This window comes from Phaethon aethereus (genome assembly GCF_964289735.1).
Source record: "Phaethon aethereus genome assembly, chromosome: 12".
In the NCBI taxonomy this organism is placed as follows: domain Eukaryota; kingdom Metazoa; phylum Chordata; class Aves; order Phaethontiformes; family Phaethontidae; genus Phaethon; species Phaethon aethereus.
The window spans coordinates 19,793,146-19,812,530 of NC_138588.1; the positions used below are offsets into that span (position 1 = coordinate 19,793,146).

The following is a 19,385-nucleotide window of genomic DNA, read 5'->3' on the forward strand; positions in this document are numbered from 1 at the left end:
CTGCTCTGTAATAGCACTGTAATATCCTCTGAGTAGAAGTGGAAGATCCATCTACGTGGGCAAAGTGTAAAAACATTTAGAAAGAAACCATTAAGCAGGAGAGCAGAAAACCAGTAGGACTGCTTTCCTTAAAGCAATTAATGCTAATGAGTAAACTCATAATGAGCGAGGAGGTAAGATGCAGGTTTGCTGCTGTTCAAAAGGAGTCTGCCACATTTTTGCTCAGGAATTCAAATTACAACAATTTCAAAAAAAATAAAAGCATATGGCACAGATTTAAGAAGGAAATGAAGAATGACTTATATTGTTTCGATTATCATTACTAAAAATACTTCATAAGCACTAAATACTATGACTACCACAATGCTAGCCATTAGCACCTCTTTCACACAACGAAGGATAAAAAGCAGTACTATCTGAGAATATAACTCCTGACTCCCTGCTTGGGGTCAGAGGGCAAAGCCATCACTAGAGGTGCTTTACAGGACTTGATTCTCCCTTTCAGGTATCAGTAATGCCACGCAACGATGTTCAGCTACGCCCTTCAAACAAGCAAGTATAATAAAGAAATGGTTTACTTGAAGAGATACACTCCAATGTACTGATCCACCCCATCACCTCCAGTCCTTCTAAAAAGCTCCGCCTACCACATACACAGTAGGAAATAGTCTCTGCCAGCAACTATCAATCTCATGGTAACTCCTTCTCCCACGTCCCCAACTTACTTGATTTCAGTACTCCATTGTTTAAGTGAGAAATTGATGGCACTTGGTTGGACTGGTGCAGGTTGGGAAGCTGCTTGTTCCCCCACCAGGTCTGTAGGAGAAGTCTCCACAGCTAGAATATTTCTAGCTCTCTCTGCTGAAGCATTTTGACTTAGGATACTCAAATCTATTAAAAAAAAAAAAAGAGAGAGAGAGAAAAAGCATGAAAAGAAAAAGTTGGCAAAACTTTCAGTACGTAAAAGAATAGTGGCTCTATAAAGTCATACACTAACCCTGCTAGTAACGTAGGTAGGATTTTACTTTAAATTGCAACATAACTTTATAAAATGCTTTGTTCAAATGAACTTTAAAAATACCAAAGTGTTTTCCTCAGTGAGGTCTCACTGCAGCCACATACTTCTGATAACAGGACTTGTGTCATGCTCATGAAGCATTATTTCACAAGTGATTTACAATCTCAATTAGTCAATACTGATTCATCTAGCTTAAGCAGCTATAAAGCCATAATAATTAAGATGGATTAATTACATTAATCCACAAAACCCCTTGGTAAAACAAGCTCAGGTCTATCGGAACTCCTAAGTCAGGAACAGTCTCACAAAAATACTGTGACCCGGCTTTCAGGGCGTGTTTCATCCTAGAAGTGACACTGCTGCTGCAAGTCAATGAGCTCTACGGAGCTGAGCGAGCTCTGTGCAAACCCAGCCTGGGCATTCCCAGAGCCAAGACCATTAGCATGGGCACTGCAGACACATCAGAGACCGGCTGGATCAGCGAGAATTTATTAGCTCCGGTTAAGCTGAATGCAGCTATACCTAAATTCATTCAGTCAAACTCCTGTGCACTTCAGCAAATCTACAGATGGGGCCCAGGGCCATGCAGACATACAGCTCAGGCCCAGCGCTGCACACGTGCCAGCAAACTCACGCAGGCTCTGAATAGCTCTACAGGAACAAGCCAAGAACTGGCGCTATCCCTGAGCCACAGCTAATAAAGTCCAGAGGATCCAAGCTGATCCAACTGAGCTGGCCAGGTCTCCAACATAGCACACCATCCAACACGTACTGTACAATCTGTAGTATGTTACCTCAGTGTTTCCATTATTCTGGACAGCTTGCTTTCTCCCTCACACCTCCTCCAGCAAGCAGGGAGAACAGGAAATGCAGACTATGGAATATACTATGAATAGCAAAAGCACTCTAGAGAAGCATAAAGAGGTTTATGGACTTCTACAAACCCTCTGAACAGGTGAGTTAAAAACAAGCTCAGATGTAATTGCCAGACTCTTTTCCGTATCTTTCACAAAGTACTGAAGTACGTTAAGTTTTGAGAACAATCTCAGACTTGATTCAGCAGTTACATTAGAAAGTAACACACTGGGTGGGCTTCTGACTTAAAGGATTCTCTGCAGGGAGGGAAAAAACCCTGGGAAACCACAATACCCTGTTTTATCACCGGTGAGCCTTTCCATCTTTGTTCTGATGATTACCTGGAGCTAGCAGCAAGACCATCTTTCAGCAAGCTGTACCCTCCAATTACTCAGCAGATGATGACTGTTATTTAGCCCATATCAAAGATTAGAAGTAGAAAGACAGAACATTTTGTGATAAATATCACCAAATATAAAAGATCATTGACACTACGAACCTCTCAAAGCCTTGAAAAATAGTATCTGAAACAGAAGTACATCACGCCATCTTTCACATATAGGTACAAATTAACACTGCCTTGACTTATTTTATGAACAGTGCTGATAGAAACTTCCTCAATGCCTTATTGGCCAATCTGAATTCAATTTTTTTGGACCTTGGCTGCTTGAGCTGAACAAAACTCAGCTAAGTTCGATAAAACTAACTTTTGATCATATTCACTGTCTAATAAAGGGGAAAGACAATACAATAGGTTTCAACTGAAAAAAAACACCACCATAAAACCAACCACCACCCCAAAAAAAAAAAAACCCACACACACCAAAAAGTTATGGGCATCCAAAACCAGACTGGAGTACTAACATTCTGCTTTCATACTTACAGCTTGTTTGATCTTCTACCTGTATGATTTGACAAGACTACAAAATCTCTTTACAGTATGGCCCACCTAAATGAATGCTCAAGAGGTGAATTTCTAATAAATGCATTTCCTCTAACAGACATGCTAATCAGTCTGGCTGAATCTTCTCTGCCTTCCTGAGGCTGCTCACTGTCCATGACCCCCTGCGAACACCAGCTGGCGGATTCGTTAGAGGCATGGACTACGCAGCAGATGCAGCACAACAATGTAACATGGCTGCTAATGCAATCACCACAAAAAAATACCTTGTTTTTAAACTCATTTCAAAACGTAGCAATCTTATAAATACATGACATACCATTTTTACTAATGCAAATCAAGAGTGGAAAATAGCATAATTAAAAACTGAAATTATAAAAATACATTAACATTCAATCAATTCCAAGGGAAAAAAAAAAAAACCACACACAAAACACCATATCCTAAAAACAATAAATAATTTCTTTGACTTCCATCGTACCAAGGCAGCTCCATGACAAATCCTACAGAATCATTTTTGTAACATTGGCTTTCCCACAGCCCACTTTGGAAAAATATTTTAAAGTATTTTTCACTACCTTGAATATTCTTAAAAACCTGTCAAGTCTGATCCATAAAGCAGCACCTTAGCTTTACCTACGTTCCAGTTAGTCTAGATTTCTAAACTGGGGGAGGAGAAGGACGATGGGACAAAACGGGCAAGACTACAGTGAGCAATTTTGTTCCTGGACTGAAGACAGACTACTTCCCCATTTAAAACACTAGTGATAGCACCTGTACTCAAGCACTAGCAAACCAAACCAATTTCTATGCTCCAGTATAAAGCACATCATCAAATGCACATTCACTTAAAAAAACTCCACAAGACTTATCTTAATCATGATTATGGAATCAGAGCCTTAACAAGTCCCCCAGTTCCATAGGAAATTTTTGGACTACTTGTTTAAAAAGAAGAAACAATCATCAATCATTCAGGCTCTTCACACTTTCCCCAGAAGAAATCCCTATTTAAACACTTCAGTTGATGCTAAAAGTCATAACTGTGATTTGTCCTCAAAAATGAGATACTCTAGATGCAGTTTCAAATTATACATAATGCGGTTTAACTGCAGGCTGTCCCTCAAAAGGATGGGTCTACTCAGCCCATGCATTTCATCTTGGCATTCCTTGCACTGCAATTAATAATGATCATCATCACCACCACCACACAAATTGGTTCAGCTTGCTGATCAGAAAGCCTGCAACAATTTGCAAGAAAGGAAAACACCAGATCAGTGATCTAAAGTGACTAGATTACAACAGCTAGATCTGATGCAAAACAGGAGCGAAGGAACAGTGTCTACACAACCTGCAGGGACAGCAGGTTCATGTCACAGAGTACCCAGGCTCTGAGGGAAGTAGCACAAAGAACAGAGATTTGGGGCCAAGTTACACATTACAGGTGATCTGATCCAACAGTTTGCTGCCAAAAGAGGGCAGTCCTGCCTACTCCTTTACTCTACCTTCCCTACTTGGCCACTACACCTTGTTCCTTTCCTTCCATCGGCTCTAGAAGTCTCCTGATTGCACAGTAACTATATTCCACTCATTAATCTAGCAGGAAAAAAAACCACCTTCCTTTTTGGCTAACTTTTGAGCTCGACCAACTCAGCACAGGGTCAGACAAATAGCACAAAACACACAGAGGAAGACTACAGCCTCTCAGTCTGTGCTCTGAAGGTAGAGAGGCAACAGTTTGAAAGAGCAAAAGCCGGTTACCCTTTCCAACACCTGCAAGCTGTTAGACCTTTGCACACCAATACATACGTTCTTGCAGCACATGGTTTGACAAGCTGCTAACCAGGCTGTCTGCTGCCAGAAAGGTGGTCTCAAACCATCCCGCTCTGCATTCCCAACAATTCTCTTGAGGTAATCCCGGTACTCATCTGCCCCCAGAGTAAACCGCTTCAGGAAGCTATGCTCGCCAAAAACTAACCTGGAGAAAAAGATCTTTCCTGCTAGCTGTGCTCCCTGCGCTAGCATAAGGAAGGGCGAGACTAGCACCAGTGGGGGGATCAAGGGAGGGAGCTGGGCATTTCTTTAAGCAGTGACTAGCTGTTAGATTGGGGTAGCCGAAACAGCAAGCTGAGCGCCTACAAAAACACATATTCTCAAGCCAGCTGTGGTTGAGCAAGCAGTCACAAGCAGACTGCTCTCAAATGAAAGCAGTAAACTGGGTTAGAGGACAATACTGCAGCATGGGACCTGAACTGGGGGAGGGGAGAGAAGGGCGGGGAAGAAGACAGCTTAACATTTCTGGGTTTACAGGATAAGCAAATTTAAATCAACAAAATACAAAATCTGTTGATGAAATACTTCTGACCTCAAGACTCTGTTTAAACCCAAAAGAGCTTTACTGATGTCTAACTTGGCACAGAACAGGATTTTATTCAGTCTTATTTATGGATAACAGAAATCAGCAAGCAATCCTTTTCTGTAATGATTCAGGAATAAAACAATGGAGAAGTGGCTGAGCAACACAGTCAAAAATGCAGAATAACTTTGTACAATACACTGATACATTTTTATAACTGGCACTTAGTCTAGTATTACATTTTACTTGGGTAAAGGTATTATGGAGACTGAATTTCACTTATGTAGTATCAGTGCAAACTTCCTTCCAGTTTTAAAATGCAGAAAATTTATCAGAGTCAGAGAGATCCACCACACCATACTTGTTCAGGAACAAAAAGTACGGTCATTCAGAATGCAAGATATACCTGTTCCCATTAAAAACTGGAGATTACATCTCAGGATACTTAACACACCAAGCTTTTAAAATATCGCAACCACTAAAAGACAACTTATTTAACCTAAACTTTTATTTTGCCACTTAATGAAACCTAGTCATAAGACTACTCCATTTTACTTCGTTTTAAGAACATTTTAAAGAAACCAACAGGTTTTACAAGAGAGATGAAATCACACATAAAATTACATTTATGTTAAATAATTTTAGCACCATCAACATATACAACGTTTACATAGTTACTTGATAACAAGATGTGACAGAAAACTTCCTACGACTATTCTCCAGCCCAGTGCTACGCCTTGTGTTAACTGACACCTAACAGAAACATGCACTCTGTTTTCACTCAAATTTTCAACCTACCAGGGTTGTCTTTGGCAACAAGACCTTTGGAAAAGTCACTTGGCGTAGGGGAAGTTCGGCTGTCCCTTTTTGCTGCGTCAAGGTTGTTACAATATTCCCACCTCTTCTGCTGAAGTTCCTGAAGCCAGTATGTCATATCCTGACGAGTCGCAGCCTACAACATAGAGCCAGAGTGCAGGTCAGATCACTGCATCATGTCTTTGGTATACAAATACAGTAATTCCAAGTGCAATAAAAAAAGAAGCACAACAACCCGAATAATTAACAGACCAGCAAGGTATCATCACCCAAACCCAGTATGATTTAAAAGAAATAACCCCCAAGGTCCTAGGTGCATCTTGTGTACACATACACGTGCCTGGCTTTCGTGCCAAAACCATTTTCCATTAGAAGTAGTCTCATGCATTTTTTTTAGCCAGTTTTACACGCAAACATTAGAAAATGCAGCAGCGGCATCTTATATTTTACACACAAAGCATTGTTTAAATATGTAACTACAAATCTGTATTATGAAAAAAAACTCCCATACACACTCAGGAATATTCCCGTTGTCCTTTTTTATTACCAGCAGAAACCAACAAATTAATAATGCATTGCAATGCCTCCTACTTTAATGACTATATCTACATACTATAGTACTTGATGATCCTATGAGCTAATTAACTTCTATAGAGAGGTCATATTTAAAACAAAAAACCCCAACATGAATATTTAATCTACAAGCCTACAGTCATTAACATGAATAGGTAATAACTGAGCAAGAATCCAAACACACCTTTAAGATTCAGTAAAAATCACAGCTACGAGTCATTTCAAGGTGTGTCAAATGCCAATCTACAAATATTAACAAGAAACTAAGTGATGGTAACCGACATTGCAGGCGCTCACGTGGAAAAGTCTTTTATTCCAACACGCATCCTCACCTGCCAGTCTAGAACAAGCACCTGATACTAGTAACATGTGTTCAGGAACAAAAAGTTAACACCTGTGATGAAACACTCACCTAAAGTCCTCTGGCTTGTAAGCACACGGAGCGCTTGCCTTTTAGCCAGGCTTTCTCCTACCTTCTCCCAAAGTGCTTGGTGGCCTTATCAATGAAAACCCTCCTTATCTGGGCAAATGACTGTGTTTACTCTTTAAAGACAACTTAATTTCAAATGGCTTCCTGTTCTGTTTATCAGAACTGAAGAGGTACCTATACAGGGCATAGCTGCAAAAGAATGAAGAACAACAAACACCACAGATCTCCTTACAAAGGAAGTACAGTAAGTGCTGCATAAAGCACATAAATGGCAGAGATTTGTCTTCATTTTTGATATGAGAACGCTTTTGGTCTAGTCAAACTGAAGATACATTTGCCATCATATTTTGACCCCAAGAGCAGCTAAGTACAAGACAGAGCATAAGCAACACAGCAAACAAAAACTGATGCTTCCCCAGGGTGCTCTCCCTGGCTCAGCAATCTGCCATCTTAATGTTTAGTGCTCAGAGATAGCTTTTTATTTTACAGTTTGGCTTTCTGTACCCCTGTGAGCGTCAACATCCACATCATCCTATGACAAATGGCTCCGAAGCACCGTGCAAGGAAGTTAGTCAGAAAAGACACAATTATTCCTGGAGCTGCTACTCCAGTTCCGCTCAGTACAGCGTACAAATGAGAAGACCCAAGATACATAAATCAAGTAATCATTCATAAATCAAATGAAGTAGTGAAATAAACCAAATAGCGATACAAAAGGACACTGCGGGTTCACTTTGCTCAGTTGCTAAGAAAGGTATGTATGCAAGATATTTCCAAGCTGAAACAAAAATTAGTTTCATGTATTTATTCTTCGTCGCTCACAGGAAACTGGAGGAAAACATTTCTCTCATGAGAGACATGGGAAAAGAATAGTTTAGAAGTGTCTGTGAGGTTTCTCAGAAAGCATCAAAGAACCGGACAGTAGGAAACATCAATCCACACAGCCATTGCTGGCAGTTTCGGAATGACCACAGCAGCAGGCTTAAAGTCTACAGACTCGTCACTTTCTGCAAAGAGTAAATGTCTCCCCTCCTATTTCTAGGGCAAAAGTATTTCCTTTGGAGTTTTATCCAATGGCAAGTCTTCCTTTCTGGTAACTTTAAGAGCCTACATGCCCTTTAGATAGTCTTGCACACAGGCCTTGTAAAGCAAGGTTTACTGTGCTCCAGCAGAAAACCACCAAGAATTCAAAGAGCTTCCACTAACACGGGATGTAGTACTTAAGTGGTTCTCTTTGCTACCACAACATAGCTAATGAGGCAATTCACCTGGAATCAATCTGAGTTACACCTACAATTAACTTCTGCCCACAACTAGTTCAAGTTAATGAGCCTTCCTGACAAGTTGTCCAGTTATCCTCTCCCCGACAGTCTTTAGAAAACCATGAATTGATTTTATTGGAGTTGCTCCTTGGTGTTGCTTTTAAACAGCGCTTGTTCTCTGCTGAGCAGCACATACGCATCCTTCGTTTACAAGTGATGTCATCGTTACACATTGAGTCAGTTAGCAGTTAAGGTCCTTCACTGTAGAACAGGATAGCAAAGCAGTACGAGTTTCTCACTCCCCTATTTGAAGTCATTTTCCCAAGAATTACTCAGTACTCTCTGCTGCTGCACCCTGCCTGTTACTTCGCCTGCCTTCCTTCTCACACACGGTCTTCCTCCTCTTAGGGAGTTTTCCACTCCCTTCGAACAGTTTTTGCTGAGTTTATATAGGCTTCTTAATTATTTACAAGTAAAAGAGTACCCTGAAAAATCTCTGCTGAGTTTTGTTTAAACAAAACTAATCTTTGAAGCTGCTTGTTTGAAATGGCCTTTTTTTTCTTTAAAACCACACGTAGAATATTTTAAGTCTCCCTCTTCCCCCACTCCTAAACAAATGACAAATTTGCAAACATTTTTTAAATTCACTTTACCTGGCAAAGAAAGGAACACTTCCATGCTTGCCCCGTGTCTCATGACTTCTCTGAGCATTTGGCTACTGCCCAGTATGAGAGACAGAACGTTTAATTAGGCAGAGCATCAATCAGATCTCACAAAAAATCCTTACTTGTACTAAGGTACTGCATGGCTCTGCACTAAGAAGGAACTTTAGCTAGTCACATTTTAACGGTGGCAGTTCCGTGAGAAGGAAAACCACCATAGATGTCATCGGAACGGGTGCGAGATAAGGAGTTACTATTACAAACTTACAGGCAACAGTAGCAACAAAAGACACTGTAAGTGAAGAGACATACAGTCCCATGCACTTTTCAACACAAATGATGGAAAATTATTACCATTTACTTAAAACCATTCCCCTATGTTTTCCCACTAAGGGTGCTGCAGGAACTGCTGCTTTCTGATGCACACGTGACGCAAAGAATTATTTGGGGAAAACAACTACCCAGTGGTATCCTCTACCTGGACCCACTGGTAGAACAGGTATGCCAATATTAAAACACTTTCAGGAAGAGTCCAAAGAAATGCAACAAACAGACCTGCCATTTTGAGGAAACTCATGAAAATTCTCACCACAACCCTTTTCTGACTATAAACTCTCCCTCAAGCTTTTCTGTAAAGGGGAACATAACCAGAAAGTTTGAATTTCTTAAGATTTACTAATCCAGCTATGCTCAGACAAAAAATTTGGAGCCAAATGGCTTTTTTTGGAGGGCAGCCCAATTCTTAATTAAAGCATTGTAACCACTAACCAGCAAATTTAAGAAAAAAAAAAAAAGGATCAGCTCAGAAAACAAACCACCTTCACTGCTGAGCTAGCTTCTAAGCTGAGTTAGGCCCCAGTGGTGTAAGGTCCTAAGGCAATACTATCTCAACTCAAGCATCATTATTAATTACTGCCACATCCTGAAAGATTATTGACAAATTAGAGTAAAAGCTCCAAAATAATTCTTATTTCAGCAAGCTCAGTGTCCAACACTTTCAAGGATCTGGGCTCCAGAATCTGCAGTGTCTGGAATGCTTACCGCTTGGCCAATAACCCAGGAAAATTTTTTTCTTTAAGAAGCCTGTGCTTCTGTTCTGTTCCCCTCCCCTCCCAACTCACCCCTTTTCACAAAGGGGTTATCCACACATAAGTGCCTAGACATACAGTTTATCATCACTGGCCAGTGTGTCTTTGTTTCAAAAGCAAGTGAACTGTGTCATTATCCAAACAAGCCACTGCTTTAAAAATAAATCAGAAATGACCCCTTTGTTCATTTTTATATATTCATAATGCTAATTCTTTTCTCCATTAATAAGAGACCTCACTGCGCAAACACAGGCAAATATTCACTTGACTGTTTTACCAGCATTCTCTGTTACAGCAAGTATTTGCAGGATCGGGTCCTTTCCATGAAAATATTCTCAAACGAATTCATCCATAATTCATAAAGTAAACAATTTTCTCTGCTTCTTTACCTCAAGTGATGGTACCTGTTATATATTTTAAATGGAAAAGGTTTTTACACACACTTAGCTTCTTCTAATGTACTTTGACTGTTATAAATACATAGAAAAGCTACAATCATGCAAGTGTCAGGTTGGTTATCTACATTTCTAAATTATGAACAATCTGCTTTATTTGCTTTAAAGGCTACAGTATATTTTTTCCTGAAATTATTATTAAACTGAGAAACAAACCCCAAGTATATCATACAGTCCTCAGCTCCCATTAAATGACAAAGACCAAGCAATCCAAATGATGAAATCATTACATTAACAAAAAACTGAGGCATTATGAAGAAATAATGCATTCCTCAACAGCACCATCATTTCTATGTGGAATACCAGTTGCTTATGTCTTATGGCTCTTCTCAGCTTAGAATACTGAACGGGACAGACCAGATCACGAGATCTGGAAATTTTGAACAAGCAGCAAGTTCAGGAAAACAAGGCATGTGAGTTACAGGGTAAAGACTACATTTGACTTGACTTTATTCCTCGTGCTCTGTGTGTAACATTTTCTTGACAGATTAAGCCACATTTGTTTTCAACAGGGGCTGGATCAGTCAGTGTGGGAGGGTTTGGGAGTGGTTTTCTTTTGTACTTTAACATCTTGCATTCATTCTTAATTCTATTTCTACCTCATTTAGCTGAAAGATGTTTTTAAAGGCCTTGAAGAACTATCATGTTGGGTAAAAGAAAATTAATTCCAGCTGCAAAAGCCTCATGCCTTGATGAATCACACAGCCACAAAAGGCCAGTTCGTCCTGCAATATGCCTCAAGATTTTTGTTAATTCCTTATTTATTATATAAACCACCTATAACATAATAGCGTTTTTATGGACAGTCACTTGGCCGCTTTAGGGCAAGCATCATAACAATACGAGAGACAGAAGATAGAATTTTTTTTTCCTGCTAATTACAGAAATGAACTTTACTTCCTTAACTGGCACCTTTTCTCAATCCCCATATAGCAAACATGAAGAAAGTTCCAATCCATACAGGTTCTTTCCTAGAGAGTACAGGAAAAAAAATTAATACAAGAAGTATGGACAAAGCAGTAACATCACAGACTAAAAGATACCAAGAAAAACATGAAAAAGGAACACCCCTGTTCCTTACACTTCGATGTTGAGTATGATTTGTATCTTCATGACTGCAGAAGACACCCTAGGCGACTGCTGCTAGAGTACTGTTTGACAGTCTAGTTACTTCTTACACAGGTGGCACATACTGTTTCCCACTATAATCCACATCATAAATTACATGTTTATCAACAAAGGCCCTCCTATGCAAAAAAAGGAATCCTCAAAACAAAATGTGCATTATGTATTTTTCTGGAGATTTCCACAGAAAAATCACTGGATACTAACCAAAAACAAACAAAAGCCCCTCAAACTATAAAAAACCAAGTCTGCAGTTTTAAATTCTGTAACATAAACACTCAAGCTATGAAAGCTGATTCATAGAAAGTGATAAAAACTTTGGTTTCAGCTATAAAAAGAAAAAGGTAGTTTTTACACACAACTGCATGCAAAACTGATGATTACACTGCTTATCCTTAACCAAATACAGTTAAAATTATTATAATATTAGTTTCCCAGTTAAATGGGAATGGTAAACTATTCTTTACTAAAGCATTGTAATGATTCCTTTGACAAACATTTATATTTATCAGAACAGAATATTGAAAAGCTTTATACAATCACATTCTACAATCTCAGCATTTACTATCATTGCTCAAATCTTCAAGAAAGATCTCTTCTCATTTTCCATAAGAAGTTCTGCTGTTTTACTTCAATAACTTCACAGATTATTTACACTCTAATATTAAGGATCTTGCTAAAAAAGACACGGTTCATGTGAAAACTCACACTCAATGCACAAGAACATTCCCTGTGGGAAAGATAGGCCATAATAGCAGAAAAAAATAATGGACACTCAGAAGAATGTCTGTCTGTCTTTATTGAGTGGAAATGGTGTCCTGGGATTTTCTTCCCCTAGGCATTGCGATAAAGGGAATATATGTAAAACAACCTCAACATTTACCTCTCGTCCTATGAAAGTGCAAATCTTTGCAAAGACAGCGTGATAAGCAGCCTCCGCTACCTTCGGGAAATAATTCTCTCTCCTCCTCTTCCTTCCTCCCAAAGCAGTCTAGATGAAGACTTCTGCCATACATCGTCTTTTCAAAATAAACACCCTAAAAGTGAAAGCCAACCACTCCCTCTCAACTTCTAAAACCACAACCCACCAATTTCCTTGGAAATCTTTTTTCTGCCTAGATGTTTCCAGAGAACCCACTCAACCAAGCCAGCTGGCCCATCCTGCTCCAACAGGATCGTGCTCCCCAGACGCATCTTCTTCCCCTTCAGAAGAGCACTCTAAAAGCAAAACCATGAAGGGGCGGGGGGAGAAGGCAACTAACGTAGGGATAGCCTGGCATTGCGGATCTACCCCGCGTTTGCGAAAGTGTACTTTTCTTCTTTTAAAATACCACGCGAAAGGCGGCGGAGGGCGGGCCCGCTCTGGAGATCCCGCTCCGGAGGCGCGGCCAGCGCCGGTCCCGCCGCGCTCGGCGGGCGCCGGGAGGGCACGGCCGGCCCCGCAGCGCCAGACAGCGACCCGACCCGACCCGCCCCAGCCCACCCGGCGGGGCCACCCCGGCGCTGAGGGGACGGGTCCCGCCCGCCCCCGGGCCTACCTTGAGCACGGCGACGGCGCCGTTGGGGCTGTGCACCTCGAAGGCGGCGGCCTCGTCCCCCGCGGCGGCGGCGCCGGCCTCGGGCTGGTGGTAGCTGAAGCAGGCGGAGGCGATGTCGAGGTGCCCGAGGGGCAGCGCCTCCTGCGGCCCCTTGAAGTAGTAGAGGTAGCAGCGGCGCGGGTCGAAGACGAACCAGCGGCTGCGGAAGCCCCGCAGGGGGCCCTTGCCCGACAGCTTCTGGAGGTACCCGCAGAGCTTGGGGGTGCCGGGGCCGGCCTGCTCCCCCGCCGGGCCGCCGCCGGGTCCCGCGCCGTCGCCGCCGGGCGCCGCCGGGCCCTCCTCCCCCTCCGAGCCCGCCGCCGGCATCGCCTCGCCGCGGACGCAGCCTCGCCCGCCGCGCAGGGAGCCGCCTGGCTCGCGCCGCGCCGCCTCACGGGACTTGTAGTGCGGCCGCCGCGGCCCGCCCCGGTCCGTCCCCGCCCGCCGCTGCGAGCGAGGCCGAAGGCCCGGGGCCGTCCCGCCCCGGCCGCCGAGCAGGGCCCCGAGTGGGTCTTCGGCCTTCCTACGGCCCTTTTCCAGGAAAGCGGCGCGACCTCGGCTGCTGCTGACGTGGAAAGCCACCCACCTCGGTACGCTTCGGGCTGCTGCCTGCTCTTCTAATGCACCGTCCCTTGCTTGATTGCTACCGGGCTCCAGTAGTTTTGTGACCGCATCAAAAAGTATTTTCCAAACCGTGGTCTAGCCATGATCAGATTAAAACCCTTCTCTTGTTGGGAAGTGCCTTACTCATTTGTAGTCTGCCATTCCCAATCTTATCTCTGCCCCAGTGCCTCGCCTGACGTCGTAGCAGTGACCAGAGCGCGCAGGCCACAGTGACACTTAAAAATCACTCACAACTCATATCATTTATGGGAAAAACCCATGGAACATGCAGGCAGCAATGGGTAAAAAGCTGTAGCTTACAGGGTTTAGACTTGTGAATGGCTACAGGCCAAACTATTTATATAATTTCTGTTTCACGGAAACATCCAGCACAACTTAGACTCTAGGGAATTTCTGGTGTTAATAACAGAGAATTTCTGTAACAGAAAACTTCACTGTGAAGAGATCAAGCTGTAACAGAGAGGTACACAAAATTTCACATAATTTCTCCTTGTGTTTGGAACACAGTATATGCCTATTTCCATCAAACATGCCTAACGCTCTGGGTACACATAGAGAAAACAGTCTGATGTGGCATAATCATGCAAAAATGGGAGGAGACAATCCCATATATAATGACATTCAGCTTTTCGTTCTCAACCTTAAATAGAGCACAAAAGGTTTGCTGTCAAAATAGGTGTTGCAGTGGTTGGAGTCCATGTTTGCAATGGCTTTTTATTAGGATTATGCTATTTATGAACGAGGTTCATCTGACTGAATTCTGACAGTTCGGAAGTTCAAGTTACCCAGAAATCCTAATTTCCCCAAAGCTTCCTACACTCTGCTCATTTTTAAATGCTTCCATTAATTTGTCAATAAAAAGTAACTGTCCCATCTGCCAGACAATATTTTCATTCTATGCTGAAGGATGTAAAGGTTGTAAAGGATGTAAAGCACCTGAATATTCAGTGTGGTTGTCCATGGGTTCCACTCTCATGTTGACAGATGGGACTGCCAAATTCTTCAAGTCCTCCCCTCCAGATGTCACCTACTGATAAGAAATGTGGTGAGTGAGGAAATAGCCAGTGTTCTGCCAGCAGAGAAACTTCAGTAATTTGTTATAGAAACTGAGGCATAGAAGTTCTCTCCCCAGTCAACTCACATGACATGAAGTGTGATCCACTGAAAGATGCCATGTTGCAAACTAAGGCTAGGCTATTTTTTTCTTTTTTCTTTTCTTCAGACTAGAATGACTGATTCTGCTCTGTCAAAAGTTGAGGCTTTGTTAGTAAATGTGGAAAGTAAGAAGGGTTGATCCTGCTTAAACAACAGGTCAATAACGTTTCTTCCATATATACTGCTCAGCGTCTTCCTCCCCAAACACAAAGCATTCTTGGTCTTCTGGTAGCATCATACTCTTTCTTGGCAAGTGTCATTTGCCAGAAGATGAGTTACACAGGGAAAACACTGATTCTCTTTAGAAGCTGCCAGTCCCTTATCTCAGTCATTTAGACAAGTTTAAGTGCTCCGGCACTTATCCCCAATCTGTTACATTATCTCATCAATTTAGCAAAGCATGGCCTGGTTCTGTGCGTGCTGAGCACCCATGACTCCTACTGGCTATCAATAATTACATCTTGCAGCAAATCACAGAATCAACTCCTAAATCCTCATAAGTTTTGCTGCCAGTACTTCTCTTTCTTAATTTTCCGTTCAGCTTTCTTACAACACTTAAAGAAGGAGAATCCCCTAATTTCACAGTTGATTCATGTAAATAGAAAGTTCCCCTTCTTGAGGAATGAGTTCCTTATCTCATGTATGCCCTCCTTTTCACAAACAGATCCAGATGTGGACTGGGAAATAACAGTTGCTGTGGTGAATGTAAATTAAAAGAATGCTTTTACTTACTTCTTCCTTTCATGTTTTCATGTCCAAAATGCACAGATGATATAGGTGACATTCTGTTGCTAACAAATGTCTAGAAAACAGATATAAATAGCATCTCACAAGATGAGATTTCCCTCCTGCCCAGAAGCAAGGGCCAATGAAGCTTTTGGTGTGCATGTAACTGCTAACCATAAGACAACAGTCAAGTGAATTTTAAATAAAGCAGAACAGTGGTTATGCTCCCAAAGGAACCACAAAGCTTGTCAAACATGAAAATATCTGAAATTCCCTTTCTTTCTGGTGTGTTTTTCTCTCTTAAAAATTAACAAATATTTTAGTAGTAGCACTTTTGGCTGAACAAGGCCATCTACTACACATAAAAAATAAAACTGTATTTACTCTGAAAAATGAGGGACTGGTCTAACTCATTACAACTGTAATGGCTTTATCTTACAATGAATATAAGCATTCACAGTTCTTGAATAAGTTCACATTTTATTCTAAAAAAAAGTAAATATGCAAGAGGGAGTCTATCATTAGATATGGAGGCAGAGACAGAACACCAGGCTCACATGCTGTCATGTTTACAGAAGTGCAGGAAACACCAATAAATTAGAAGCAGCACATCTGTATTATGTTTTTGGTTAAAGTGAGATCATAGCTCCAAAATTAGAATGGCTGAGAACGTACACTGCTTCCTTTCACAAAACAGAAAGCAAAAATGACTTTGTCTCTTGCCTGATCTCCTCTGAGACATAGGGATTCTGATGGAGATCAGAAACCCAGAATTTTTCAGAGCTCACACTAAACATCTACTGGTTTTTGTTTTCCAGAACAGTGAAACTACAGACAACTGCCCCCCTCAAACCCTCTCCCACACAGTGCCAGCCCAAACCTGCATGTTGACATACAGGCTAAATGGTTACTTTTATTCCATTTTAACAAATATTTCGCATGTTCTAGCAGCATGTTATCCGTGACTGTCACTGCCAAGATAAATACTGTCACTCTGCTATAGTCCGATTACGTATATTACTTACGTAGAATACTGCACTACATTATTTTGAACAATGAATGGTTTTGGCCTACTATTATTTAAATTCTTTGGAGGTCAGAAACCAAAAACTTTCCTAAGCTTTTTTTTACCAACGGAGACAAACAGGCAAAAAAATTCTCAAACTACTGTTTCTGATGCTGTCTGACATGTCATTCTGCATTCCCCTGCCTCTCAGTCACCACAATGTCCATGAAGAACATCATATTATTACATTTCCAGAATAAATCATTTCCTTATATGCAAACAAGTCAGCCAAAGAATTACATGGTCTCTATGCTTTAACTGATGGGAAATGGTTCATGTACTTTTCATTCTCTGTTATTATTCTTCAACACCAGATGGTGCTCCTTTCCTGTTTCACATTTGCCATTTGTGCTCCCTTCTCAAAATGGAAAAAAAGATACAGACCTTGAATAAGCAGGGAAGCTTATGTATAGTTTCTGATTCAGTAGGAAAGATTTAATTTAACTTCAGTTAACTGTCTCATATAAAAGCAGTTGAATATACGACAACATTAAATGTATTGGTTTTACTTTTTGTTGCACTGTATCTTACCAAGAACTCTTCACTATGAAAAAGCAACAATTATACAATTTAGTGAATGGCAGCATTGATTTCTAGTTACGCATCTGTGATCTGACTTGTAAAGATATCTAGGCAAGTTGGTAGCCATATAGAGGACAGAGAGTCAAATTAGGCCCCTTATGAATAGAACAACAGGAACTACTTAACTGTAGGAACGAACGGGGCAATCTGTCTGCACATAATCGTTGGCTTGTCAGCATTCATGTAGATCCAGACTGGCTCGAGAACAGCTATAGAGCTCAACAGGAATGCTGAAGAGGATAAGCAGAAGAATTTAGAGTACTGTCGTAGAGATGAAAAGAGTAATGGACAAGGGATACAAACACAGATGACACGATTCATAAAACACAATTATTTTACCTGCTCACAGTGGCACTTATTTCCATGTGTATACTTGATTCCCAGTGGAGAACTTAAGAATATGTACATATAATGAGGACTTTATATATATACTGGAGAAGTGTCCAGTAAAAGGAAAGATCAGAAGCAATCGTAGAATAGACTTTAACAAAAATCTTCACGTAATCCTTTTTTTGTGTAATTTTTTTATATTCCATGGAAGCATTACATATAACAAGAATCAGGAAAGATCCAGTGCGGTAGAACGGATCACAAAAGTTTTACATCCACTATCTCACAGAGCGAAAAGTAACTTAGCGAAGGGCTGCTTAAGGTTACCTTTTATTCCCTGTATAGCAGCTTAAGCGATGCTGGGCTAAAGAGTTTAAAGATGAACCCAGAACATTCACTGGAGGGATGCTTGAAATAACTTTTGATAATCAGTCAGGTTTTCTTAGAACAGGAAAGAAGGAGATGTTGAAGAGTCATCCTGCAAAGTGAGAGCCAAGAGAGAAAGCAAGATGGATTAGTACAATTAATTCTGGTGTGAATAATTAATAAATGTTCCTGTGGTCAGAAGTCTACCATTGCACTATCAGAATGGAGGAAGAGGATTTCTTTGGGATTAGATGGCCAAATCAAAGAGCTGCACTAGTAAACAGGAAGACAAGCTATCCTTGAGCTCCAGCGATGCCTTGCCTCGCTTTAGGTAAATTGTAATATTCTGCCCAGGGTACTACTTCATAACAGAATTGCAAAGTGCATAAGGGAAGTCCTCAGACTACGTTCTTGGGTCACCAGATTAGCACAGTTTGTAGTACACAAGACAAGCTACCTCAAATAAAACTAACAAGAGAAAAAGGGGTGACAGGAAAAAGTATATCCCTGCTGTACAAATACATGGATGCTTGTGCTGACATTTATCTACAGCATTTAGTGGAGATAGTTTTAATGCAGTGTTTTTACCATTGCTTGCTCTCATTTATTTCAGAAGGCCAATTTTAAGGTGTAGAAACATACCACAGATCTACTGGGTTATATATTTGTCAACCTCACCTTGCTGAATAAGACTGTTCTAAAAATCTACAAATATATGGTATTCTTTACATGACAGTTCTACAGTCCATCAGTGTGTTATGACATCACGTCTGATGAACGTTAGAGATTTTCATTTTTTCCTGTTAAGAGTTTACGAGCCCATTTTCCCAGGTGCAGTGCCTGATACGAACATTTGCATGACCTGCCTACACTAGCAGAGATGGCACAGAACTATTCTAACTCATGGTAACACTGTCAGGAACTGTGACCTCAAAGCTTTTAACTATTCTCTAACCCAAGCTGTGCCCAAAAGTTGTTCTTGCTTTCTGCACAACATTTCAGAGGCCCAGCCATTTTTCTCACCTCTCAGTCACACTGTGGCCCTTGTCCGGACTTTCTAACTCATTTCTTAGTACACCATATCCTGGCTGACACCTTTTCATTGTACTAACTGCAATCACAAAACTGCATTTCTTCAGCAGCTCCTGAACTTCCTTCATCCCATCTATAGAAGCTGTGGATCACTTCCCCTCCTCCATTTCAATCCTAACAGAAACCTTTCCAAAGACCCAACAGTTCATAGCCGAGGCTTAATGCTGATGTGAGATAATGGCAGTCACGGGTATATTGAGAAACCTTCACTGTCTGGTTCCAGCAGACTTCCCCAGGAACCGTGGCCAGTTACAAGCCCTGACAAGCCCTCCATCTGCGTGCCTCAGTGGATGATTCAGTATTAGCTTATAGCTACAACTTACACACAA

At 41.3% G+C, this 19,385-nt stretch overlaps 1 protein-coding gene across 1 annotated transcript in view; it reads right to left on the bottom strand.

The window, feature by feature from the left end:
* TBC1D2B (TBC1 domain family member 2B) overlaps positions 1-13,697 on the bottom strand; it is a gene marked incomplete at its 3' end in the record, with an annotated part of 30,757 nt that extends 17,060 nt beyond the window's left edge. Inside the window, exons 1-3 of the mRNA XM_082005108.1 lie at positions 13,077-13,697; positions 5,926-6,079; positions 726-891 (exon numbers count right to left, since the gene is read on the bottom strand). Of these exons, the coding sequence (XP_081861234.1) occupies positions 726-891; positions 5,926-6,079; positions 13,077-13,442 (686 nt within the window). The 5' untranslated portion in view covers positions 13,443-13,697. The remainder of the gene's footprint in view (positions 1-725; positions 892-5,925; positions 6,080-13,076) is intronic.
* Positions 13,698-19,385: the final 5,688 nt, after the last annotated feature.